This window comes from Anser anser (genome assembly GCF_964211835.1).
Source record: "Anser anser genome assembly, chromosome: 10".
Classification (NCBI taxonomy): Eukaryota; Metazoa; Chordata; class Aves; order Anseriformes; family Anatidae; genus Anser; species Anser anser.
In genome coordinates, this window is record NC_139730.1 from 10,271,461 (window position 1) to 10,297,625 (window position 26,165).

The following is a 26,165-nucleotide window of genomic DNA, read 5'->3' on the forward strand; positions in this document are numbered from 1 at the left end:
TAGCATGTAAATCATAAATACTTGACAATGTTTAATTGTAGAAGTCCTCGATATACATTAATAACAATAAAATCTGTGATTTGTGACTCAGATGTGTTCTGACTGAAGTGCTTTAAGCAGATACATTATCATTATTATGACGTATAAATGCACTGAAGAGCAGACAACAATATAATTTCAGTACGAAGTTCTTTTGAAATTACCACTAAAGTGGAATCTAATGTATGCCCTTTATATTCAATTTATTGCTGACTATTTAGCATCCAGAAAATAAGGCCAGTAATTCTTTTCTTAGGATCAGTCTGTTTGGGGTGGGGGGGGCAGAGGGAGGGGAGAGAGAGGGAGTGTGTGTGTGTGTGTGTATGGGGTTGTCGTCTGTTATTATTATTTTTTAAATATATAGCTCATTAAGAGGTTAAATGCATCAGAATATAAGATGCTTATTTCATTTATTTTGATTTTTTCATCATGTAGAAAAATAAACATGGTTTAATTGTCATCTCATACATAATGAGGTTTTGTTAGATGTGTTTAAGATACAGCATTTTACTTTCTGGTTTATTAATTGGCCAGATACTTCTAGTCCTCTGTGTAAGGAATCCTTGGTTTAAAAATGAGGAGAGGGCAGATCGCTAACCCAAGGGAAGGCTACTGATATATACAGGCTGTGGCTTATCCTTCTGTAAAATCCTGTGGATAAAAAGTGACACTATTCTTTTCTTCCCCTATTTCTTTTTCTTTTTATTTTTTGTATATAATTAAAAAAAATATATGTGTTTTTTAGTTTGAATAATGTGGGGAGCCAGGCAACTTTCTGATATTTTGTGGATGTGAGAGAGAAAAAATGAATTGAACTGGTTTTGTTTTAATTTAAAACAAACCATTGTTTGAAAGGCAGTTAGCAGTCAATTTTCACATCTGATCCGAAGTTGGAGTTTGGTGTGCTCATTTAGTTGAGATTGTTGTTCGAGCAATTTATATATAAATTTCTGTAATTCGTGTAACTACTTGGCTTCTTGAACCTCGGGAGCTGATTGTTTGTCTTATCTTTTGGTGAGCTAACTCTGCGTTATGTTGCAAAACCTTGAGGCATGTTGTGTTTCTTCGTGTTCCTGCAGTCTGCAAGTGAAGTCAGCTTCATTAGTTTCATGATGGCACATCAGTGCATGGCTGGTGTTGCCGCTTCCTTCAAGCTACTCCCGGAGCATGATCTGGGCTGCCTTGGTTTGGATAAGCTTGTAAGGATTTGTCAGCCAGATGTGACAAGATTGTCAAGAGGCAAGTAAAGAAGGAGATCTGATATTAATCAGTGCATAGCTTGGAGCCAAACTTTCTCAAATGCAGTGTAGTAACATGTTCTTCTCATTTACTGCTTCTCTTTGTGGCTATAGAACTGCCACTGTCTGAGTTTGACGGTTAAAAGGGATGCCAGCTAATAGTCTTTAATTGTAAGGATACAATTCTAGGTGGGAAAAGATCATATGTTTCTATTTTTAACATCCTCTTTGAAAATACAGTTCTGTTTACTGCAGTTTGCTGGAAAAATATGCTAGCGTTATGATAGACAAGACTCTGTTTTCTCTACTAGTTTTAAAATACTGAAATAGTGGCTCAGTGCTCTGCTCGAGGAATGTGAGGTGGGCAGCCTCCCTGTACTCCAGGTCATGGTGCAAAGTAGGACTTGCATTGTTTGTAACTGCTAACAACAGTGTGCGGTGCCTTTCTTTGTTCTGGTGATTAGAACAAAGTACACTGAAGAATACCTTTCTCACTTCTTTTACTGAAAATGGATAAAATATTGACTTTCAAAGAACATATCATGTAATATTGCATTAGATCTATTTACATTATGTGTATAATGCTAATAAGTTTTTTTACGTATAACCAGTATAATTCTGCATTTCTGTGTAAATCAAACTTCAGAGTTTTTAGCAGTTGCAGCTTAACCATAGGTGAACATGGAAAAAGTATCTAATCTTATGTTATGGAAAATACTTTCTTGTTTTACTTATTGTAAGTATTTTTGCTTGATTGATTTTAAAAAGTAATTGTTCTGTTAATTCTTTGAACTGCGGAACCATCTTCAACCTATTTAGAACCATAAAGAGAATGGCATCTGCAAACATATCCAGACGTGCAGGAGAGCTAAATTGTCATGAACGGGAAAAATTATTCCAAATTTTGGGCCATTTTGTGGGCTCACTATAGCTGGGATGAAATTCTGCCTCCTTAGGGTGCAACAAGATTTGGTCTTTTTATACCAAATGCCTTGACTTCCAGCTTCTGTGCCTGTTCATAGTGTTATTAAGAAATCTGTTCATACAACATTGAGCATGTCATTCTATTTCCCATCAAGTAAGCCAGTGATTTAGTTTGTTTTTAGTAATAAAGACTCCTCTATTATGTTAAATATTTCCTGATAAGAACCAAAATATTCTTTTTTTTTTATTGTAGATTACACTTTTTGCTACATGTTTGTTTTTAAAGCACCTTTCATAGGAAAAACATATTTGTTAAATATTTTCATGCAGATTTGAGCTAAAATTTAGCTACAGGTCTTGAATTCCAACAAAAGATCCACAAAATGCAGGGAAGAGAAGCTATTGTTTTGGCCCCCTGGGTCATCTCCTGCCCTTCATGACTTAAGTGGTGCAGGAACTCAGTTCCTATGTGCGGTGCAGCCAGCAGTTTTTGTCCTAGCAGATGCTACAGCTGAAGTTTTATAGCTTCATCACTTTTTTTTTTTTTAATTCTCATTATCTATTCGCTACTATCTAAAAATCTCTTTAGAGACTGAAATTTCAGTTTTCAAACTCAAATAATATTGAGGGACCAAGCAAAAAGTGAGAAATTCTAACAGGGAGATTTTTTGTCATTTTAGGATAAAGAACAGTAACATTTTCTTACCACACTTTAAAACCATGGTAGGATTGTATCTTTAAACATATACATGCTTTCGAAAGAATGAAATAACTGTTCCTCACTGATAATCAACTATATTTCAAATTTGAAGTCAAAAGTTTGGGGTTTTCTTTTATTAGCTATTTAGACTGGTGTTTGAAAGCCGTTTCAAGTTTTCTCACCTGCATTCAATAAAAAAGAATACTAGGTTTTAAATTGTGAAATTACCAATGGAGCTACACTGTTGCATAAAATATTGCATAACTCTGTAGCACCATAGATAGTATCACGTGTATGTGTACAAATACTGTTTGGGTTTAAAATTTATGAAATTGCATTAAATGAAATTGCGTAACACTAAATATTTCAGAGTGCTGTTATTTTTCTTTCATTCTTTAATGTATCTTTTCTGTCTGTAACAAGAAGGGGAAGAATTTAAGCATGTGTTATTTTATGGCTTTAAGATTCATGCAGCAGTGTGAGAAGCTGAAAATGTTGGGATTGTCTTCGAAACGTTAATTCACCCATGTTGCACACATGTAACATTCTTTAAATTATGTAAATAGTTAAAGGCATACTTTAAAGGGTTTATATGCTTTAAAGGTCTTGCAGTTCATTTATACTAATATTCTTCATTTCTGTGATAACTTGTGCATATACGTAACATTTATTTCGTTTTAATGTAGGACTTGGAGTTAAATATTTAATTAAGCTTTAGATCTTGGACAGATCTGTAGTCTCAGCATTTAACATGGGATACATAGCATGCCAATCTGGTTAAATAGCCTGTGCACAGCTTATTTTCTAGTTTAAATAACAGGTAGTGTTTCATCAAAACAAATTTCACACCATTTCTGTTTGGTGACTTACCCTTACCCCCAAACCTTGAGCAGCTTTTCTCATCAGTTTGCAGCAACCTGTTATTCATTTTTGAAACACACTAATATGAATGACTTTTCCTGTAAATTTTTTAGAAGGAAAGTTGAGATTTTTGTGATAAATACTGCTTAATAGTCAGCAAAGTGTAAGGGTTTGTGATCTACACAAAGTAGAGCAGGTACACCATGGGAACTGTAGCTCTATAGTTTATTTCAGGGTCAAAAGTAAATAACTGCAAGATAATGATAGGGTGACATTTTTCATTCCTTAATTTGTATTTCTTGTTTTCTTTTCCTAATTGAACAGTAAAAGAAAAGAGGAGCTAAATATATTCCCCAGTTTGACCAAGCTGTCTGTCAACACACACCTGTTGTTAACAAGCGAGATTAATTGCATTGCAAGCTAATGTATCTGCAAGCACATTGTTGAATAGCAAAATTGAGCTTTACTGTCCAGTGCTTTTTGTTTAAAGAGTAACACTTCGTGTGCGCACACACACACACGTGCACTCTCTTCTTATAATTATTTTGACAGTGCCATTAACAAGAGTTGCCCTAAGGGGCCCTTTAGGGTAAGTGACATGCATGAAGAGTGATTTTCATCCCGCAAGTTATGCTGTGATTGAAGTTTGGCCTCGTTAGTGTGCCGCCTTTCTCAGAAATATCTCCATTCTGCTTACTCACCTCGCTGCATTGCCCGAGACTGTCCAAAGCACCTCTCTATTAGCAGCTAAAGCTGCCGCTTAGCCGCAATTGGCTGTAGGATTTTGAGTCTTTACTTAATTCAGTCTCTTATCTCAGCTACTCGTCCTCAGGACTGTTCTCAGTTACTAAAAGTTCTTAATAAAGTGGCGAGCAACATGTGGAGTAGTGGCCCGTAATTCAGTAGCCGGCTAAAACTTTTAAATCCACAATCATGGTTGATTTGACCGTGTGGTACCATCGCATGGAAGTATTGGCTAATTTCAATCTCATCTTACTGAGCTGTTTCACTCCGCCCCACCACTTTTTGGCCAGTTTTGAAGATGTTTTCATCAATTATTACAAGGACAATTAAACATTTTCAGCTGCAGGTGGTAGACTGCACCCGCAAGAGAGAGATTCAGTCCAGTTCTAGCCAAAACTTGCTTTATTAAGCTCCGCAGAGGGAGACGGTAATGAGGTAATGTAACTTGCTTCAAAACCTGGGTTGTAAATACTCTGCTTACTTCTCAGGCTGTGACTGCTTAAAAGGAGGTCAGGTTTTGGTATCGGACCCCAAATAAACAACATGGATATACGCATAAGGATTCTGGTAATTAATGGGATGTATTCTGTGGTCTTGTCTAGAAACTGTATTCAAACTTGTGGCCTTTGTGTTCTTTAACAGTAAAAATCATAACAGAGCCTCCCCACAGAGAAGGTCTAAGTGGGAGTTTAGTGGTATCAGCACCAGCCAACATTTTCAGCGCAATAAGTGTTAAGTTAAACTCCTAAATTCAGGCTTGGCCTCTGGAACAAAAGCTTTTTGTCTGGGTATTTTCAAAAGTTCTTGTACCTCCAGAGCTCGGTAGGAGCATACATGTTCAGCATGAACAAAAACCAGCCCACTTATTGAGGAGCCATCATGGATTTAGGTGTAACCTCATGTGTAGTGGAGCTGGGAAAGGCAAGTTGTGGCCCATCTCTGTCTTCCCCATCTTTATCCTCGTTAGTCTCTTACGCAGGAGACAAGAATTTTGCTAAATTATTTTACTAATAAGCAGTTTGCCAAATGAATCATCTAGGGCTAGCATTTAAACATGTTTGTTAATGGGGAAGGTTGGAGCTATTTGGTCAGTGCTGTTTACTCTGTCACATCCACATCAAATTTTTCTCTATTTAATTGAAAGCTCAAAATATACAAAACATCAGATGTTTTCTGGATACAGCAAACAGTAAGGCCTTCTTTCTTCTCATGAGAAATGTATGTTGCTATTTATTGTGTTTATGAAATGACTCTAATGGCACTGTTAGTTTGTAAGAAATATTTTTTGTGAGATATGACTGTGGAAATAGTGTGTGCATCTTGTAGGCACCTTTCTCTTGTTTTAATAACTTTATAGATTTATTTATTTTAGTCTTGAATCTTTTTAAACTTCAGTGAAGAAACAGAAGAATTTGCAACAGCCAAATATGCTTGCAGTGGGCATAAATGTAGTATGAATGGAAAATCTTTTGTTCAAGGGCTAAGGCTTTCAAAGCCTGGCAGTGAAGGAATAATCTCAGCGGTGTGTCAGTCTGTCACTGTGTAGTGTAGCAGGACAGCTTTGACCTCAACCACAACTGACGACCTTAAACACGTGGCAGAAGAGAACATGGCAGGCCGCAGGACTGGCCATGTGCAGGTTGAAACGCAGGCCAAGTCTACTTTGTCCAGAATAGCCCTCAGGTAGGCCTCGCAGTCAGAACTGGGTACGCAGGTACAGGCATTTAAGTGCACTGTTGCTTGGTGAGTGTCTTCCCCATGCCCGGTGTGTCCTTCCAACTCTACTAACTTGCAGTGAAGAGTTCCCATGTTCTGTCCCTCCTCCAGCCGTACCCTCTCCTCTCGAAGTGTCAGAAAGAAGAAAATGGCTGGAGCCCTTCCCTGAAGATGCCCCAGGGGCCCTCCTGATGCCTCTACAGGCAGGTGGGATTCAGGCCCTTACTCGACTTGGAATAGGTTGAAATTTTCAAGGAAAAAAAGATGTTTAATCTAAACTCTTATGATATAATATCAGCATGCATTTTAAGCTTAATTGTAGGGCTAAGTCTTCAATGAGTATTTTATGAATTTACTCCATCTGGAGCAGCCCAACACCTTTGGTGATTATACTTGGAGTATACTGGAATATATTTTAGTTCCCGTAAACTGCAGGGAGCTCAACAAAGTAGCAAAAACTGAAGTCTGTGCTATGGAAGAAGAGTCAGGAGGGATAAACACGTACAGGGTGGAATCTACAAGTGTATATGGGATAGGTGTAAAGAACAAATATTTTTAGTGTGATGCAGATAGACACAGTTGGGTTGTAAGATGGATGAAATATAAATTGAGAACTTGCTCTAAATCATTACAAAAATGATGGACAGATCTATTTATCCATGGAGTATATACCTAAGGAAATTGGCAAAAGTTGTCTGACCAAAAAAAAAATGGACGATGTGCTAACTTTCTTTGGGAAAATTAGGTGGGATGACCATAGCAGATGTTGCTTGTTGCTAGAAGTCCTCAGTGAATGAAATGAAAAGTGGTGTCTGTTACATTCTGTGTAATGAGAGCTTCTCTCACGCATTTTTGTACATATAACTCCTCTTTCTTTTTTTTCCTCCAAACTTGCATGTTAAATTGATAGGAATATCTGGTCTTGGTTCCAAAAGATGTTCCTGTAATATAGCATCAGTGGCACCATTTTGTAGGTAATCTGCAGAGCAAAGCAGCGAAGCTCTGGTGCTCTTCGTGGGAAGGTAGTATCTTGATGAAAAGCAGTTTACAAAGCAAGGAATCACTTTTGTGCAGAGAAAGGGAGGGTTTTTCTTGGATGACAGAAACAAGCGAGGTTGCTGACCCGTGCATTACTGATGCTAAGTGGTTCTGAGGCTATCTGGGACTTGCTCTGCCATTTTACTGGTGTCTGCACGTGCAGTGCTCAGGGAGTGCGGAGAGCCAGACCAGCTTGCTAGTGTGAGCCGAGATCCCTGGCTCAGTCCTGACAGGATCTTCAATATTTATTTCCTTTTTAATTTGGTTCCCAAGCTGGAGTGCTGTCAGACTAGATTCCATTTAACATAGAGTGAGGTTTGATACAGTTATACTTCCATATCATTAGGTAATCACAAACACTCCTATTGCCCATCCTCTTACTGTATTGTTTTAAACCTGTTAGGACGTTGCAATTGCAAGTGAGCATAGGTCCCTGAGGGCTTCAAAAGTGCATAGATGATCACAAACTTATTTTATGAAATGAAGCCTGATTATATACCAAGAATCAGAATGAACTTGTCCCATTAGCTTGTGCTTTTCTTTAGCTGTGAAGGCTGAGAGTGGGTTGAAAAGAAATGTTCAGTAACTTTTGAAGTGTAATCGAAACCACATCAATATCTAGGAAAAAAAAAAAATGTCAGCAGTCATGACTTTCAGGCAACAGATGTTAAGATTTTTTTCAGTGATTAGTAGTTAGGTGTTTTTCAGCAGCCAGTTTAATGGTTAATCTCTCTCTCTTGTAATGAAGATTCACCTGTGTTAAAAATCCAAAGTTCAGATTCTCACAATCTTGCTGGTAAAACCATATAAAAATTTGATCAGAATTTTCAACTCAAAAAAAAAAAAAAAAGAAAAAAATCTGCTAATAATGGATTTGGAAAGGTCCTTTTGTGTGTGGAGGACAGAGTGACTGGAAAGCAATAACAAGATCCTTCATGATAGCATAAGTTTGTTGGTTTTTGTTGTGTTTTTTTTTTTAACATCTGCTTTGTTTCTGGAAAAAGAAATGAAATAATAGACCTGAATGAAAGGGTTGCACTTAAAAAAAATTCTACTTTAATTTCCCCCTACATTTCCAATCCTTTAATTATGATTTTGAGGCTTTACATGTATGCAATATAGAAAGTTATTCCTTTGTTCTGTAGAGCAAAATTGTGTGTATATTCCACTTGTTGGGAAAATAAAGCTCATTAAAAGACTTGATATAATTACAGTACCTTAAGACTAAGCATGTTAAGGATAGTAGGATTAACATGCAAAAGACAAGTATTTTAATCTTATGAATTTTTGCCATGTTTCTGTTCATTAAACTCCGATACAAGTTAATTTGGGCAATAATCAAAATCCATCATTTAAATGTGATTTTTTTTTTTTAAGTCGAACAAAGAGTGACGATTTTAAACTGTGACTCCAGATTATTTTTAAAGTTAATTTTGCCATGTTATATATGTTCTGTGACTACATTAATGCAAATGTTGCTGGAAAAGTTTTTGGAAACAGGCTCTGATAACCACAAATCAAAGAAAAAGCTACCAACCTGAAAAACACATTTGTTTCTTCTCAGGGATTCTTACAAGTAGTTTTTTAAGTTAGCAGCAGATAGTGATTTAAAGATACACCTTTGATACGTTAGCAGTATACAAGCTAACCACTTCTAAGAGTGGTGTCCAGAAGCATTCACGTATTGATTTGAGGAGGGGTTAATTCCATATTTTGAATAGAAGGAAAACTATACTCCCTTTCTCTTCACCTCTCTCCTATATGTAAAACAAAACTTGCCTCTTATATGTTTTCTATTTTTTACGTGTGAAATCTTCTACACCTATACAGGAAGACAAATACATGTACCTATAAAGAAAGTTCTTAAACAAATCTATAAAATGCAGAATTCCATGTGGTATATCTTTCTTGGCCAAGTATACAAAATAAGAAGAAATAAGTTGTTTTAAAGGTCAGTGGTTTGTGGAACGTGTCCAGAGGAAAAGGAATGGAAAGAGAAAAAAAAAAAAAAAAAATCCCAATTAACTTATCATAAGAATGCCTTTTTTCCTTGTACATATTTCTGTTACTTCTTGCAGAAAAAGGAAGTAATCTTTTGTAATTTTGTCTGGAGAGACTACAAAAGATGTATTCGTGGAATTCAGCTGTAGCTTACTGAACTTAGCAGGATTGCCTGTGGAAGGGGTTCAGTCTGTGCAAGTCACAGAACATTATGTATTATAGAGGTAGAAGAAATAAACTGCATTATTGTTTGGTATTTTGTGGTAGAAATTAATTATCAGCAAACTACACCTTTTTTTCAGCCTTTCCGTAAGAAATTTATGGCTCTTTATTGTTATATTAAAGGATTTTAGCATCTAAGTGAAAATACATTCTCCATTAAAGTGAAGCAATTCACATCGTGTAGGGTGTTGATGTGTATTTTATGACTTTATGGGGAGCACAGAGCTTTTCTCAGGAATTCAGTATTTTGCAGTGGCTCCTTTAAAAGATTAGAGGCAAAGTGATTCAGAGATTTCAGTAGCACTGTTGCCACTTGTTCCCATCCTTCAAATAAAGACGAGTCTCAGCATCAAGTCACTGCAGCTTGGAGATGTGCTTGTAAGCTAAGTCCTTGCTAAGCCAGCACCTGAGATTTTACAATTCCAGATTGTCACGTAAAGCAGTAGGCATTCGATGTCCTCCACGTGCTTGTTTATAACAGACACTTGTATGTAGCATACTTTTCTGTCCTGAGTCAGTCTAATGCTCCAGGTCAAAAGAAACGCCTGTGGCAAACCCCACTGAAACTACTTTTTTCCCATGTTATTTTCATTTTAAACATTTTCTCTCTCTTAGCCTGATTGCCCAAAAACTTGCTACTTTGTACGTTTTCCAAACTGCTAGCGTGGGGATGCCAGCATTTAAAATTTTATTTTTTTCTTCAGATCTACTTTTGCATTTCCATGGGTATTAGTAAGTAGCAAAAGTACCCACTTTGTATAAGACCCTAGGAGCAGGAGTAACAGCCAGTAGTGGGCATAGCTTTGCCTTACTTCATATTGCTTCTCTGTCCTTTAAATATAAAAACTTGTACTTAAATATAAACCATTTTGTTTTAAGAATGGAAAATTTCAGACATACATTGCAATCACATAATCTAATAATTTTTGTATAACAGTGCAGACTTTCTGCACATAAATTTCTTCACTTTCCCACCCTTAATAAATATTCCATTTATGTAAAACCTATTCTCAGTATCAGATCTAAGCAATACGGAATCATAGAAATGCTTTGCTCTATAGCAATCCCTATGGAGCTTTAACTAGGACCTCAAAATTGTCTGTCTGCCTTCTGCAGCAGATGGGCATGTACAGAAGAAAGCATATATTCCAGGAAGCAAGTTTGTATTACCATGTTGATTAGGAATATCTGAATACTAATTTGATTTGCATTATAGATTGGTGAAAGTAAAGTAATGCACAAATTGTACCGTACAACTGGTTACGATCTGTTGGTGTGTTCTGTTTCACCTATTATCTCCCAAGCATTTCCCTTACAAAATCCGACGATTGTAGTGTTTGAAGCAATGGAGTACTTGTTGATGAACTTTGTTACTGAGAAGTGTCAGTGGAAGTCTCTTTGGCAGGATGCACATACTCTGTGTGGGTACTGCTGGCTGTAAGGAATGAGTCTATGCAAAGCTAGCATATCGCTCATTAGTGCTTCCTATATTGCAATAGACGGTTCCAGCATGACTTGCAGAGAATGAGATTTTCATCTGTGTACCTTTTTCAGACTTTTCTGTAAAAAGCGGTGCTTACGTGAGGATCATAGCTTAGGTGAATGCCCAAGAACAGTTTATTATTGTTATAAAGGTGCAGCAGCCTAAACGTATCCACAGGAGTGTTGCTATGTATATATATATTGTTAAATATTCTGCTTCCATAATATTCTAGTGCTTTAGCAGGTGACTGATTCTATTTATACAAGACTACCTCTGCTTAAACTCAGGTTTTGCCTGGATTACTTATATTGCACGTTGATAGGTATATGCTTGTATATTATCTCTGTTTTCATATGGATTTTATGCATGCATTGTATATGTATAATGTGCACGCCCTAGATAGTGCTTATATATTACCTATCAATTTTTCTATTGATTTCCAGGCTATCCGATGCACTCTGGTGAACTGTAGTTGTCAGTGTTTCAAACCTGGGAAAATAAATCAGCGACAATGCGACCAGTGCCGGCATGGATGGGTAGCACATGGTAATACTTATTCTTGCAGCCTATATAGAACATGCTAGGGCCCTCCTCACACACTCTGTGTGTCACACCCCTCTACCCCAATATTCTTTACGTTCAGTTTTATGTACTCATGTTTATTTATGTTTTATGATTCTCATTTCAGCCCTGAGCAAATTAAGGATTCCCAACCTCTATCCATCAAGCCAGGTAGAAATAGTTCAATCCAATGTTGTCTTCGATATCAGTAGCCTCATGCTATATGGAACCCAAGCCATTCCCGTACGCCTTAAAATTCTGCTAGATAGACTTTTCAGTGTTCTGAAGCAGGAAGAAGTGATACAGATTCTCCATGCTCTGGATTGGACACTACAGGATTATATACGTGGATATGTGCTACAGGTATTGAATTAAGAGGGTTTTTTTTATAACTATGATAGTTAAGTCATATTTCAGAACTTTTTCTAGCTTAATATTATCAGTAGTTCACAATGTGTTAACAATGTGGTACATCTGAAAGGCAGTAATAGACACGTACAAATACAGCACCACAAAAGGAAGGGTGGGCTTTTGGTCAATGCTCTCTTTTTACTCAGGCTTAACTGAAATCTTTCTCTTTTGCTCAAATCTAACAAAGGTAACCCAAGATAAAAAAAAATAATAATAATATCGGGAATGTCAAAGTAAAGGCTTCAGACTTTGATCACTGTATTATTTAATCGGTGAGTTTACTTTAATACAGCAGAATAATACTGTGACAAATAAATTTGCCATCATTTCAAACACCAGGGACAATCTTCATCTCTGGTATAGTGCTTGCTGACCTTACTGGAGCTACATTAAGGAGGAATTTGGCCCTGTGTGCTTACACTGATGTTACTCCTTGCTACTGTGGAAGTTACCTTTTATGTAAAGTAACATTATGATCTTACATTATGACACAAATCAATATTTAATGGTCTTGATAATCTTGCTTTTTAGTGTTAGGATTAAAAATATGGAATCAATTACCTTGAACCTCTACCACATGAAAAATTTATAATGTTACGTTCTTCATCATCTTAGAAACTCTTACATGCACTGTGAAAAATCTCAGTAGGCCATCAAATACATGTTCTGTGATAAAATATTTATTGTAGTTATTGGGAAAAGTTAGGCATAGCTAGAGTTTGAAAGAACTCCAACACTCCAGTGTAATTACAGCTGTGCTCTGTGAACACTGGCAATAGATCAATACAGGTTCATTTGTTCTCTGATCTTAGTTGCTTGGAAGATTATTAAACTTGCAATGAAAGAATACTTGACTTAAATGAGGAGCTAAATCTTGGTCTGATTGCTCCATCTCTGCCGTCTGTAGTTACATGATACTGTTGTTCAAATGATGTGTGTCTTAATTTTTGTGGAAAAAAAATAGTTTATTGGAAAGTATTACTGTTAGTTCAGGAATAAATAATATTACCAATGTGGTAAGATTTGATGAAAATATCAGAGAATTGCCATTAATCTCTCATTAAATAGAATCATTTTATGATTTTGCTAGACAAGAATTTCTAGCCTCTGAAAAAATAATAGAGACTGGGGGAAAAGGGGTTTTCTGTTCTCCTGAACTAATATTTCACTCATTTTTTTTTCTCTTCAGGATGCTTCAGGAAAAGTACTGGATCACTGGAGCATAATGACCAATGAAGAAGAACTGGCTACTTTGCAGCAATTTCTTCGTTTTGGAGAAACTAAGTCCATTGTAGAGTTAATGGCAATTCAGGAGAAAGAAGGACAATCAATTATAATACCACCACCAACTGCTAATTTGGATATTAGGGCATTCATAGAGAGCTGCAATCAACATAGTCCTAATTTTTCTGCTTCCTTGGACAAAATGAGCCCCACCAACATTCATCCCTTTGAGAATATTGTAAATAACATGGCTTTCATGTTGCCATTCCAGTTTTTCAGTCCAGTGCCTCCACCTTTGATAGGTTCACCACCAGAAAGACACTTGATTGATCAAGGTCAAGACCATAGCAATGAAACTAAACAAGATGTTCATATACCATTTCCTGAAAGCAGCTTCTTAACTTCTAGTTCTGCACCATTTCAAGCTGACAATGAGAGGAGCATAAATGGTCCAGATGTCACCACTAAAACAGAAGATGATGCCCTTTTAAGTGATTCCAGTTCACATAATACAGCAGCAAAGCTTGAAATGACAGCACTATCTCCAGAAACCAAAATGAAATCTGTTGAAAAAAATGGCACTGGGCCAAGGAAAGGGCGTGTTTTCTGCACTGCATGTGAAAAGACATTTTATGACAAAGGTACTTTGAAAATACATTATAATGCTGTTCATCTGAAGATAAAGCACAAATGCACAATTGAGGGCTGCAATATGGTATTTAGCTCTTTGCGTAGTCGAAATCGTCATAGTGCAAATCCTAACCCCAGACTCCATATGCCAATGAATAGAAATAACAGGGATAAAGATCTCAGAAATGGTTTGACCCTTGCTGGACCTGGAGATAGTAAAAGGACAGAATTTACAATTTTAACTTCAGATAGCAGAACTATTACCAGCTATGCCAGCTCTTGTACAGATGCAAAGGGTCAGGCTGGATTTCCCAGTATTGGACAGAATGGTGTCCTCTTTCCAAACCTAAAGACAGTACAGCCTGTTCTTCCTTTTTATCGTAGCCCAGTTACACCAGCTGAGCTTGCAAATACTCCAGGTACTCTTCCTTCTCTGCCTCTCGTTTCTTCCTCAATACCAGAGCAGCTTATTTCAAATGAATTGCCATTTGACATGCTACCTAAGAAGAAATCTCGTAAATCAAGTATGCCTATTAAGATAGAGAAAGAAGCTGTTGAAACACCTAATGAAAGCAGTGATGTTGCCAGTTCTGAAGATGATACACGTCTGCAAGTGGTAAGCGATGGAGAGCTTGAGTCCTGTGAGCATAAGATAGAGAAGCGGGTGACCGACAGGGTGGAAAATCACCCCCATTCAGGTAATTCATGGAAATCTGTCTCTGGGGTAGAGGGCCCAAAGTATTTTGAATCTGTCTTTGCGCCAGATAACAAATACATCAAGGATATCTCTGAAAATGAATTGCATCACTGTGAGAAAGAGGTTAAACCAGAAGAAAACCAACCATTAAAAATAGTTCCCCATGAGATTATATATGAAGATCCAAAACACCACCACAATGATGTTATAAAACCAATGACTGAACCCCCCATGTATATTAAAGAGCAGTCAAAGCGCAGGATTCCTAAAGATGACTGCCCTGAATTGCAACACCACTTGCTGACCGGGGGCTTTTTCAGCACTTTGTCAAACAGGGGTGCTGCCATTCCTTGTTTTGAAGACTCTAAAGATATGGATCATGTCAGTCAACATGCACTAGGGATTCAGAAGGAAGAAAGCCGCTTTCATTGTGACATCTGTAAGAAGACTTTTAAAAACCCTTACAGTGTAAAAATGCATTTCAAAAATGTACATCTCAAAGAAATGCATATTTGCACAGTTGAGGGCTGTAATGCTGCTTTCCCTTCTCGTAGAAGTCGAGACAGGTAAGAAATTATAAACAAAATTGTATTTATTTTACCATCACAATGGAGCCTAATTTGAAATTAAAATGAGTGTTTGAGGAATGGAGCCTGCAAAGATTTTCTGTGTATCCTCGTATAACAGGTACGATAACTTATCAGAACATTCGTGAAATGAAAATCCATTGAAAGAAACATTTCCTTTCCACTAGACTACGAGGTATTAAATAAAGCCATGAAAATTTCATAACTGATAGTCTTCAATAGTTGAGAGAATACTTTAGAACATAAAGGGAAAGCCACAAGGGTATGAATTCAGCAATTTTCCAGTAGATGCATGTGTGGACTTATATGTTTAATGTGTACTTTCATGTGTATTTTAATGTATACAGTTTTCTTTAATGAAAAAGCAATGGGATCAATTCAGGAAATCTTCACTTATCTTTGTCCTCGCATTACACAAGGATTTTGAGCAGACAAAATCTTACAGGGAAAAAGTCCATAAGAAAGCACGATTACCCTATGTCAGTACAAAATCAACGTTACGCAGTGCTAGTTGAATTAATGCTATCTGGTGTGTATAGACATTGGTAATGCCTTAATGTGAGCTTACATACTAACTCCTAAACAATACCATGAGCATATTCAGTTTACTGTTAACTGCAGTATTGTGTTGCTGCTAGTCATTTTATTTTAGTCTATTATGCACCTAGGCTGAGAAATAAGGAATTGAAGCTTTATTGTTGACCGTCAGTTATGTATCTGAATGGATAAGTGATAGATAACAAACCTGTTTAAGTGGGACTAAGTCTTGTATTTTTTCTAACGCTCCTGTAACAGTGTTACAGCAGATCTTGGCTGCAGAAAGCATGCCTGGATAGTAGTTCACAGTGACACAAGGTTTAGATTGTCTGTAATCTGCTAGGAGTACTGGAGCCAGCTGATGCAGTCCAGAGAGAGGATGAGCCAGTCTTTGAGGACTGGCCGCTGCATCTGAGATGCACAGATTCATCTGCTGCTGGCAGGGCTTCATACCCTGATCTGCTGCCTGCATCTTCCCAGATGTGAATTCCTCTCCACTCTAATTGTGATATGGGCCACAGGAAAGAAGGCCAGCAGGAAGATTTGCATTCACATGCCACAAATTCCTTTCCACACCAATATATTCAGTCAAGTTTTAACATAGGTGCTTTTGGAAGATTTTTTGTATTGTTTTTTTATATTGTTTTTTTTAAGGCACAAAGAACAATCGACAAGAAAGTTCACAAGCTTTATGCAAAACAGTAGTTATTTGGAACAACTTTGCAGAAGTTTCTAGACTTTAACATAGAGTGCTGTGAGTGCAAGTGCAAAATGTTTCTGTGCCGTTTCCAACAGTTCATGGTTTGGATGAAACTGGCTTAGGTGATGGCTAGGGAAATATAAATGTTTTCCCTGTCTTGCAATAAATTCAGTCTTCTAACCAGGGTCTGGAGGTTCCCAGTGAGCTATTGATAATATTCAATGAAGAGCAGTAATTTGTATGCTTTGGTGGTTTTAAACGGAATCCAGAGATGCCCATTCAAAAACTGCAAGTTGCATAAAATGCGGCATTCCTTCATTCAAGGATATTCCTTTCAAGGAAAAGCTCTGTACTGATGTTTACAGCTGCATCCTAGTACATGGTTACAGTACTTAAGAGATCATCAATATATTTTGCAGACTCAGGTGTCACTCCTTTCCTGCTTTGTCCGCTGGGGAAGGATCTCATTTCCTCTTGCCCTCAGTCCATTCTCTGACCTCAGTTCAGTACACAGAAGTTTTTTAGTCTGTTCAACAACTCTTTTAGACCCAGCACTAGATCTAGTGGAGTGAACAGCTATGCACAATGCAGGAGAGAATCTCAAACATTGATTTCTGTAGAGTTATTTCTGATAATATGCCAGTGTAAGCAATTTCAGATACCCAGTCACACGTATAAATCATCCATGTGCACTCCCACTGCAGCAGTTGGTAAAATTAGAAGCATACAGTTCATGCATGCTACTAAATATTGATTTTTCTCTTTGTTAATGATCCTTATGAAATAACTGTTAAGTGAGGCAAAACACTTTCTTGCTAAGCTTGTCTTTGTTCTTTTAGACATAGTTCAAACCTAAATCTTCATCATAAGCTTCTGACTAAAGATACACTGGAATTCAACAACCATTTCAATGCAGCATACCTCTTGAAAGACATGGCTAAGGAGTTTTGTCAAGATGTCTCTTTAAAACAACATGTTGGACATACTTCTGTAATCTTCAAAGGAATGAACAGAACAGGCAGCTTGGTTTTTCCAATGAGCAAAATTAGAGAACCCTGTTCTGAGAGTTACGGATATGATCCATTGAATGATGGAGCTGTTCTGGATCTAAGCACTACTTCCAGCATTAAATCTGAGAGCAGTGCCCATTCTTCTTGGGATTCTGACGGAGGAAGTGAAGTGTGCACCATGCCCTTGGATGATAGTGATGAAAGCTGTGAAGGACCCAGCCTAATGCCTAACGATGAACTCTACCAAGACTGTACTTTAATTGAGAAAGCTAATCAGAACTTTATAAATTTACCTTCCAGTTTGCCAATAACTTGTCATATATGTCAAAAAACTTACAGTAATAAGGGAACTTTCAGGGCTCATTACAAAACTGTGCATCTCCGCCAACTCCACAAATGTAAAGTCCCAGGTTGCAACACAATGTTTTCATCTGTTCGCAGTCGGAACAGGCACAGTCAAAACCCTAATCTGCACAAAAGTCTGGCTGGGTCACCAACTAGCCTACAGTAAGATCATGCTGATCTGAATCTGTTTCTGCTAGGAATTAATCATTTCAATTAAGGAATGTGTTAAAAATAGTTTTGTTTAAACTCATTTGACTTCTAGCCCACTCAACAACCACGGTCAAATTCTTTTCTTCCTTGTGTGCTCTCTGGCAGTTTTATTTAGCAAAGCTTGGTGCCGTAGATTTTGTGCAATTGTTTAGTTTGACGTAAAGTAGCTAGTGCTTCTGCAAGGAAAAGAAAGCAGTTTTGAAATGGGGAAGATATGGAGTCACTGACTAAAGTATTTCTGATACCTGTGAAGTATTATTTGCCACAGTAGGAGCTTCAAATGAGAACTGTCATCCTTTTTGTTTACATGTAAAATGAGTTGTGTTGTGTAAGAAATGAGTAACAATTGCGTTGTTTCCTCTGGTTGGGTTGAGAGTTTTGGGGCTACCATTTCATTCCTGAGACCTTAGTCTGAAGCTGACTTGCAGTATTAATTGAACATGGTATTTGCAGTTTACTGTATCCTGGAATCTAAAAGATAAAATGCAAATTTCGGAAGACTTGGCATACAGTCCAAATCTTCTGAAATCCTGTAGTCCTTACTCTTCAAGTTGGCATTTCACTTGAATCCAGTTTGCAATATTTTGCCTTTTTTAAGATTTAATACCATTTGTTTTGCAAAAGGAGAGGCTACTTAACTTGGCAGGGTTGCCTGATTAACTCTGAGAGATTCTGATAGATTGTAGTGGCAGAAAGAAAGCAGGTAAGAAAAACTTCCGAACTGCAGCAAATGTATGTGTGAAATAGGGGAAAAATAATTTAAAATGCACTTTTTGAGTTTCCTCTTTCAGGAAGAGAAAACATTTTGTTTAAAATGGGGGGGAAAAAAAAGAAATATAAACTGTTTTTAAGAGTTTGAAGTTGCAATTCTAAGCCTTTGAGAAACAAAGATAAAATGGATGCAGTAGATACCTTTCATGATACATCAGTTATTGTTTCTCTTACTGGTGGTGGAAAACACAAGTTGATCTTTGTAATGGTAGAATGCTTATTCTCGTTCACATCTCTTTTTATGAGAACATTGTTCAATATCTGTTAAAGTGTTTAATATCCTTGTACTTGTCCCTGTAATTAACAGTATTCTGCATTATGTTCTATGCACTTACGAAGACTGGTCTTGCATTGTATTTAAAAAAAAAAAAAAAAAAACAACTCTTCAATATTTAATTTGTAGTCACATCATACAAATGCTGTGTATGTTCTTGTGGTGCATCTTCTTTGACTGAATAATTCCCAAACAGAAGAAAAAATACTAAAGCAAGTCTTACAATATTTTTTTTTAATTCACCAGTTGAAATGGCACAATCAGTTGTAGTATGCAAGCATGATATTGACAGCACAACCTGTACATATTATACCAAAGTGCTTACAGTATTTGTGGTTTCTAGAACTAGTCTAGTTTTCCAGTATAACTGGATCTTAGTCCTTATTCATTTTTGTGACTGAATAAAAATAGACTGAATTTCTGGATTTAGTATGTATGTAGAAAGACTAGTACAATGCTATTGCCATATGTCTTGATGTTTAACTTATTCTAAAATATACTATGGTATTGTAACCATTTCATATTGTATAAAGAAAACAAAAGTGGACTGAATATTTCACTAATTCTTTTGAAAACTGGTTTGTGTGTGAGTATGGGTTATGCAAGGAAAAAACATGACACAGTTGTAAATGTTTGTGCTCAGTAGAAATGGTTTCCATGCATTGTGTAAAGTAATCTTCTATTTTTTTAATTTACAGTAGGTTTATGTGATATTTAAAATAATCCATTTGTGCTTGAAACTATTATCCTGGGGAAAGCTGTCCCATTGCTTTGGGTTTGGTTTTTTTGTGTGTTTTGGCAGGAGGGTCAGTGTTTTGGGTTTTGTTTGTTTTAAATGAGACCTCGTATTAGTGGCGATCGTGGATTGAAAGCTAAGGGCACAATCGTAGGAGACATAATTGCTCCCAGCCTTTTGATAGTGTAAATCAATGATTTGTTATACAGCTATTTCAAGCTCTTTTTATATATGTAAATATATATAAACCTATTTGTTTAATCATAAACGGTGTTTTTTTGAAACAGTGTGATGTAAACTAATGCTGTAATGCCCATTAATATAGCTTTCACTGTGTCCAAAAAGGAAACACATTTGTATATCCTAACAATTTTGTATGTGTTAATAAAAGCAAATAATAATGCCTCTGGTTGATTCAGAAAAATAGGCTTTTGTGACTGGAAAAAAAAAAAATCATTATTCATTTTCATTTAAAAAATGATAATTGTGAAAACACATTCCCACTGTGGAGAGCACTGTTTTGACAGTGGTACTAACTTATTCCATAGTAAGGAAGTGTCATTATTGTAATGAGCCAGTAGAGATGATATAATAAATGTTGCCAGATATTTCATTGATTTTTTTTTTTTTTTCCTTTGAGCAGTAGGCAAGGGGAGACATTTGTTTAAGTGTTATCAACTAAATAGAAGGTAAATATCATTGGGAACTATGTTAAGATAAATATTTGGGGCCTCTATTTTACTTTATATTTTGGAAAGGTTTTTCTTTTTTTTTTTTTTATTTCTCTGAAATTTGAAAAGGATAGGAGATTTAGAATAGAGTAAGCCCTCGGTACCCCTAGAACAGCATATGTATCTCATGAAGCATTTGTGTAGCTCCCTCCTCCTAATGACCGCAGCCTGGCTGGACCAAGCCTTAACATCTCCTGTTAGTTTTAAATATGTGTGATGCTTATAGCAGCCTGTATCGCATATTCACCACAGATGTTGAAGGGAGTAACCTCACTTCAGAATAGTAGTACCATTATTTTTGAGCTTTTCATAGTTGCTCTGGAAAGCTGTGGCAGCTTCCACTGACTGAGGCTCAGTTCCAGAGATGTTTTCATGTGTGATGCTGCAAGTACGTACAGTTGGAGGATCAAATCTTCACATTAGGTTTGAACTGGGCCTGGACATGCCCACCTTTGCTACCCATGTATGTTGCTCCCTTTTTTATATTTCTTTTTTTTTTTTCCTGTAGAAAACGAGAGCTTCAAAAACTAGATCCTGTCATCTTTCTGTGACTCCAAAGGAGAAGGCACAGATGCACACTGCGTGGTAGCCACTCTGTACATTTGAGCACCCGATTTCTCAGAATACAGGTATTTTGAATAGTTGTTAGTAGCAAGCTTATATAGCTATGGAAAAAATAAGTGTCATAGTACTTACAGTAGTATTTGCAAAAATCCGTTTCCAACAAAGTGTAAGATAGCTGGTTTTTATACCTCCAGGTTTCAAAGTACTCTGAAAAGAGCTGTGGCAAAACCAGAGGCTATTGTTTCTAATGAATCTTCAGTAAAGTTATACACTGTAAAACCAGTGGAGTGGAGAAACAAGTTCTGAAAATACCTGTCTGATTCCCTGCATTGAATAGGGAAGCCTAAAAACAGCTAAACTACTTGGACTTAGTCCAGGGATTTTTAAATTGAGTGCCAGGCCCTCCTTGAAAAGGGTTCACAAGCAGCTTCTGATTAATCAGCTAGCATAGATTAAAGAAATGCAGCTAAAATAAAAACACCTTTCGAGTTTGAGATACAGCCCATAAGGGTTCCATTCAGCCCGCAAGTGAGCTTTCATTTCAAAACTGAAATGAGAGTTTGAATCTGAATTGGGAAGGAGACAACAATGCAATGAGAGAAGGGAGGCTGGATCAAAGAGTTCTTGTAGAGAAAGCCAGGCTACAGGTTTTGTTCAGAGCAGCAGTTACTGCCAGCTCCCCCAATTTTAGGGGACAGGAAGGCAACTTCAAGCCTTACCTCTTTATATATTAAGTGCATGTAAAATGATCAATTCAGCTTTGAATCACTTGGAAAGCATTTTGAAGGGTTTGCTGGATAGTGGTATTTCCACATAGGCATGTCTCCGACGGTAGACGAGCTTTTAATTTCCTTCAGCCCCCTAACCCCGGCCCCCCATGCCTTTTGGCACTCCTTGGATTACGCAGAGTTTCTAACTTGCAAATGTATTGTTGAAACATCACCCTGTTAAGCTCTAGCCCTGTCAGCTCGGCTTCCCGTGAGCACCCTTCAGCTTTCATGTGTGTTCAATAAACGGATATAGGAAAAGGTAATGTCGCAAAGTGACAATCCCTCTCCGGTGAGTACTCTGTCTAGTTCTGCACTAGTTTAGAGCTTCATAGAAGCTCTTGTGGCCATTTGTATTGTGTTTCTGTAACTACACTCCTAAGCTGGTAAAGCTCACTGTGAATTACATGCCATTATTGCCTGCAGATGCGTGTGTTGCCACAAATACTTGTGCTTGCCAAAGGCTCTAGCAAAACTCTCATTAGTTTGAATTGTAAGGAATATCATATATTGGCATCCTTCTACAACTTTTGAACCTTTTTTTTGCACCTTAAATTAAGGCCAATCCAGACACGTCTTCTCAAGTGTGAGCCGATTCTTTGCTTTAATCTTATAAATCTTTGATCACTAATCTTCTTGTTTTATAGTTTCTGCTCATTCAGCGTAGGGATTTCTGTAATGTGTTCTCGTATTGCTGTTATTGATAGTTCCCACCCATACCACTCTTTCACTCTTTGGAAGTTTACAAATTTAGGTAGCTTCATAGGCAATCCTTGAAGACTGTACGCTTAGCAGCATATATTCGCACATCTGAGAGACTGTCAGGTTAGGACTGCGCAACTGTTACCACTTTTTGGGAAAACATGTTGATATGCTGCTTGAAGAAGAGGTCCTAGAGCCACCCTGTCCTAGAAGAAGCCCAAGGCTTTCCCATCATATGATGATATCAGTGAGAGATGAATTTAATACTTTTTAAGCTTCCTTGTTGACATTTTGAGGCTGAATCATACTGTAAATTCTTAAGACGTATAACACACTTCTTACTCATTCCCTGTCTGCACATCCCTTACTGAGGACTAGTATTTCTCTCAAGTCCCGGAGCCCAGCCTGCCCTTTTCATTCAAACCTAAAGCCATAAACCCAGCTACCAGTAAGGTGATTGTCAAGAATGAACTGAACCATTCCAGATTTTTTTCACCTCCTCTCTGTACCCATTCAAGATGCAGGAGCAGCTAGTCTAACATCCATTCAGTCACAGTAATAAAATGAAATGGGTCAGTATTGGCCCTTTTTTTTAATAAAAAAAAAAAAGGAAGAAAGAAAAAGAGGACCCATGAGTTGCAAGCAGTGTGATTTTTGAGGTCTGTAATGAGCAACTTACACCATAGTAAAACTAATCAGACAGATTCCAACCTGAGCTCTTATTTTAATTTCAAAATTATTATTTTTAATTATAGTTATTATACAAGCCCTTTTCTAGAAAAATATTTATCTTATCTGAATCTGCTGATAAGAACGACAATATATGTATGTACTCTATGCATAGATAAATTATGCATGCATATATCAATATATAATTGCATACGCATAGGGCTGCATATTCATGTTAAACCTAATTCCGCTCTCATTTATGGTAATACAAGTTGGGAATAATTTCAGTGAATTCAGTAGAGCAGGGCATATAAAACCAGAGTCAGGTCTCAACAAGGACTGTAAGTTACGTGTGTGAGTAAGTAGGCTCCTGTTGGCTGCTTATACTGCTTTGTAATTGTTAGCTTATTGAAGCAGGTCAAAATATAACGCTTTGAAAGACCAAATAAGTTCTACTAGTTTCTGTGCCCTCATCTCCACTATAAATGACTAGTTTGAAGCTGTATTTCTGCATGACCAACGTAAAAACAGTCCTACGAAAAGTATTATCTCCGCTGGTAAGATAGCATGAGACAGATCCTTTGTAAATGCAAAACACTAACTCTGGGTGAGCTCTGCCAGTTTAGGCAAGTTCAAAATCTGGACAGATATATCTTAACACATTCAAATAGTCTCCAGCCAAAAATTCTGAAAGAGAATGTGAGTGCATGGCACATAGAGATGTGGAAGAGTCGGGAGCAGCCAGAGTGACTTCAGGGGAGACACTAGGAAAACAACATAACTTACTAGCGAGGAGACGTGTTATTGCTGCTCTGGGAAGCAGACATCTGCACCTCTGTGTGGGATGATATAAACCTTACGTTGGATTCCTGAGCACTGAGAGGCCATGTGCAAGTGAGAGGTATATGCAGGCTTCTCGGGCTGTGAATAGCCTGACTAAAGCGTGCTCCAAACTAACAACTTGCTTAATACTGCCATGTGCAGAGTAATGAAGTTCTTGTTAATATCTACAAAAGGAGGACTTGCCTTTCTTCAGAAAGTCAAAGCTTCTAACTTTCACCAATGTCCTATAAACTACAAGTCTCTCTGCCTTCCTAGGCATATGCAGGAAAAACTCATTTGATCCTAGTTAGCTTACTCCCCCAGTGCTCAGCGTCCCCCTGCTTTAGCAAAAGAGCACTTCTTTACCCCCTGTATACAGAGGGTGCAGTAGCTCGAACTTGTGCTGCACCCATCCTTACCCCTCAGCTATTTCTTCATCTCCTTCCTTTCTGGGGGGAGCACCTAGGTTTCTCTCACTGCTGCAGAGTTTGACAACAATCTCCAGGCTCCTTTTGCTTTTTCTCAGCCTTACCTAGCACAAACAAAAACGAAGAAGAGCAGCAGCTGGGAATGAAACTAGGGGTGTGACATGGAGAACAATCCCAGCAGCGGTCCCACAGGTTGAAGGACTGCACAGAGCACGCGATGATGAGGGAGCCATCTGCATACATGTGTGTGTTATCTCCATTCACAGAGAGAGGATCTTTTATGAGGGATTTCTTCTCAAGTATTATTTGTGGCAGAAGGAGAGGAGATCTTTCTTTGTCAAAGGAAACAATAGCAACTGGATGGAGGAGAACCCACGTTGGAAGGTATACAGAGCATGAACAGCCACCACCAGGGAGCAGGTCTCGATGGTGCAGGAGGTAAAGCAGGAATGGAGAAAGATCTGCATGGTGAAGATGAAAGGGAAAATTTCTGTATTCTCCAGTTCACTTTCTATGTTCCTACTCTTTTCCTTGTTGCATTTAAGAGCAAGACTTTTCTCCCTCCTTTTTCCTGTACTTTCTCATGACAGAAAAGAGTTCTTGTAAGGGGACAGCTGGAAAGTGGTCCCAGTTTTTCAGCCATATCTTTGCAACACTCTTTATGGTAAAGAGATGTTAGTTTTCCCTGTGACCCAACCATGCAGCTCAGCTGTATAGAAAGAAAAAAAAAAAAAGTGCCTCCTCTTGCACTGAGCTGCCAGCACTGCATTACACACTCTCTGCTCCCTTGATAGTGCCCTTTGAGCAAACGTAAAGTGAGCCTGGTACGTGCTCTGAGGATGTGTTCCTCACAGCGAGCAGGGGAAGGGCTATCTACAGGTAACAGAGCTGCTTTGGAGCTCAGGAGACCTGCAGGAAAACTCCAGCCACAACTCAAACTTTGTTTGATCTTCAGCAATTTGGTGCAGATCTACAAAGGTGTTTTGTGCCTCAGTCAGAATAGTGACCTCCCAGGGAAACTGTGAGGGTAACTGAGCGATTAAAGGCTCGGATGCACGTGGTGATATCGCAGGCTGTGTAAGAATTCAGCTCCACAGGATCCCTTTTGTGTTCTTATGAAAGATTATTGCAAAGGTAGTATTTTGGATGATATTATACTCCCTCGCTTTAATTCCTTGTTTTTAAAAAAACTTCAGTATTCATAAGCAATCATTTCTTACATCAGCAGTCTTTTTGTTTAAAGCAAAAAGGCAATAAAAAGTGAATTACTCTGTTCTCAGAGCGGAGAAGCAGCAGCCAATGTTTGATGTCAGTTCCCACCCCCTTTCTATTACCCTCTGTGTGACTGAAAGAAATCAGCTTGTCATTAAACCGGCATTTACTTTGTTTTACATGTCAGGCTATTACTGCAGGGAGTGGGTGATTATTTTGGGTCATTTTCTGAGTCTGTTCCGCGAGGACTTGTTCAGCACGGGTATATACTGCTGCTCTCTCCTGGATGGAATCAGAACTGGCCCCATCAGCAGTATTGCTAACAACCGGAGGTGATTCTGGTTCCACCACATGGTGGACACCTTTGTAAAGTCTGCACAGGCACACTTTAGAAAAATAAAATCTGAACTTTCTTTTCTCTTCTTCCATCTTTTCTCTTGTTCCGAGAGGGCCGTAGCAGTGATATGCTAGGTGATGCCTAAGCCAGCGTAGATTCCTTACAATACAATTCCTTACAATATTTTGTCTTGGGAGGTCTGTTGGTCATTGTAACAGACCACAACTGTGAAATGTGCAGTGAAAACCAAGTGTTACTGCTTCAAACTGTACAG

At 37.8% G+C, this 26,165-nt stretch overlaps 1 protein-coding gene and 1 long non-coding RNA gene across 6 annotated transcripts in view; one reads left to right on the forward strand and one right to left on the reverse strand.

Moving 5' to 3' along the window:
• The window catches only part of BNC1 (basonuclin zinc finger protein 1), an 81,273-nt gene extending 56,178 nt beyond the window's left edge, over positions 1–25,095 (forward strand). For 4 of the 5 annotated variants that reach the window (XM_083850670.1, XM_083850671.1, XM_083850673.1 and 1 more), the window contains 5 exons: positions 11,410–11,512; positions 11,655–11,890; positions 13,128–15,055; positions 17,153–20,348; positions 20,899–25,095. In XM_083850670.1, the coding sequence (XP_083706796.1) occupies positions 11,410–11,512; positions 11,655–11,890; positions 13,128–15,055; positions 17,153–17,834 (2,949 nt within the window). In that variant the 3' untranslated portion in view covers positions 17,835–20,348; positions 20,899–25,095. Of the gene's footprint in view, positions 1–340; positions 1,279–11,409; positions 11,513–11,654; positions 11,891–13,127; positions 15,056–17,152; positions 20,349–20,898 lie in introns of those variants that run through there. The other variant, XM_083850672.1, reaches the window with a different exon arrangement.
• The window catches only part of LOC310905087, a 61,087-nt gene continuing 42,014 nt past the window's right edge, over positions 7,093–26,165 (reverse strand). Inside the window, exon 3 of the long non-coding RNA XR_014588776.1 lies at positions 7,093–8,254. This is a non-coding gene — a long non-coding RNA (uncharacterized lncRNA). The remainder of the gene's footprint in view (positions 8,255–26,165) is intronic.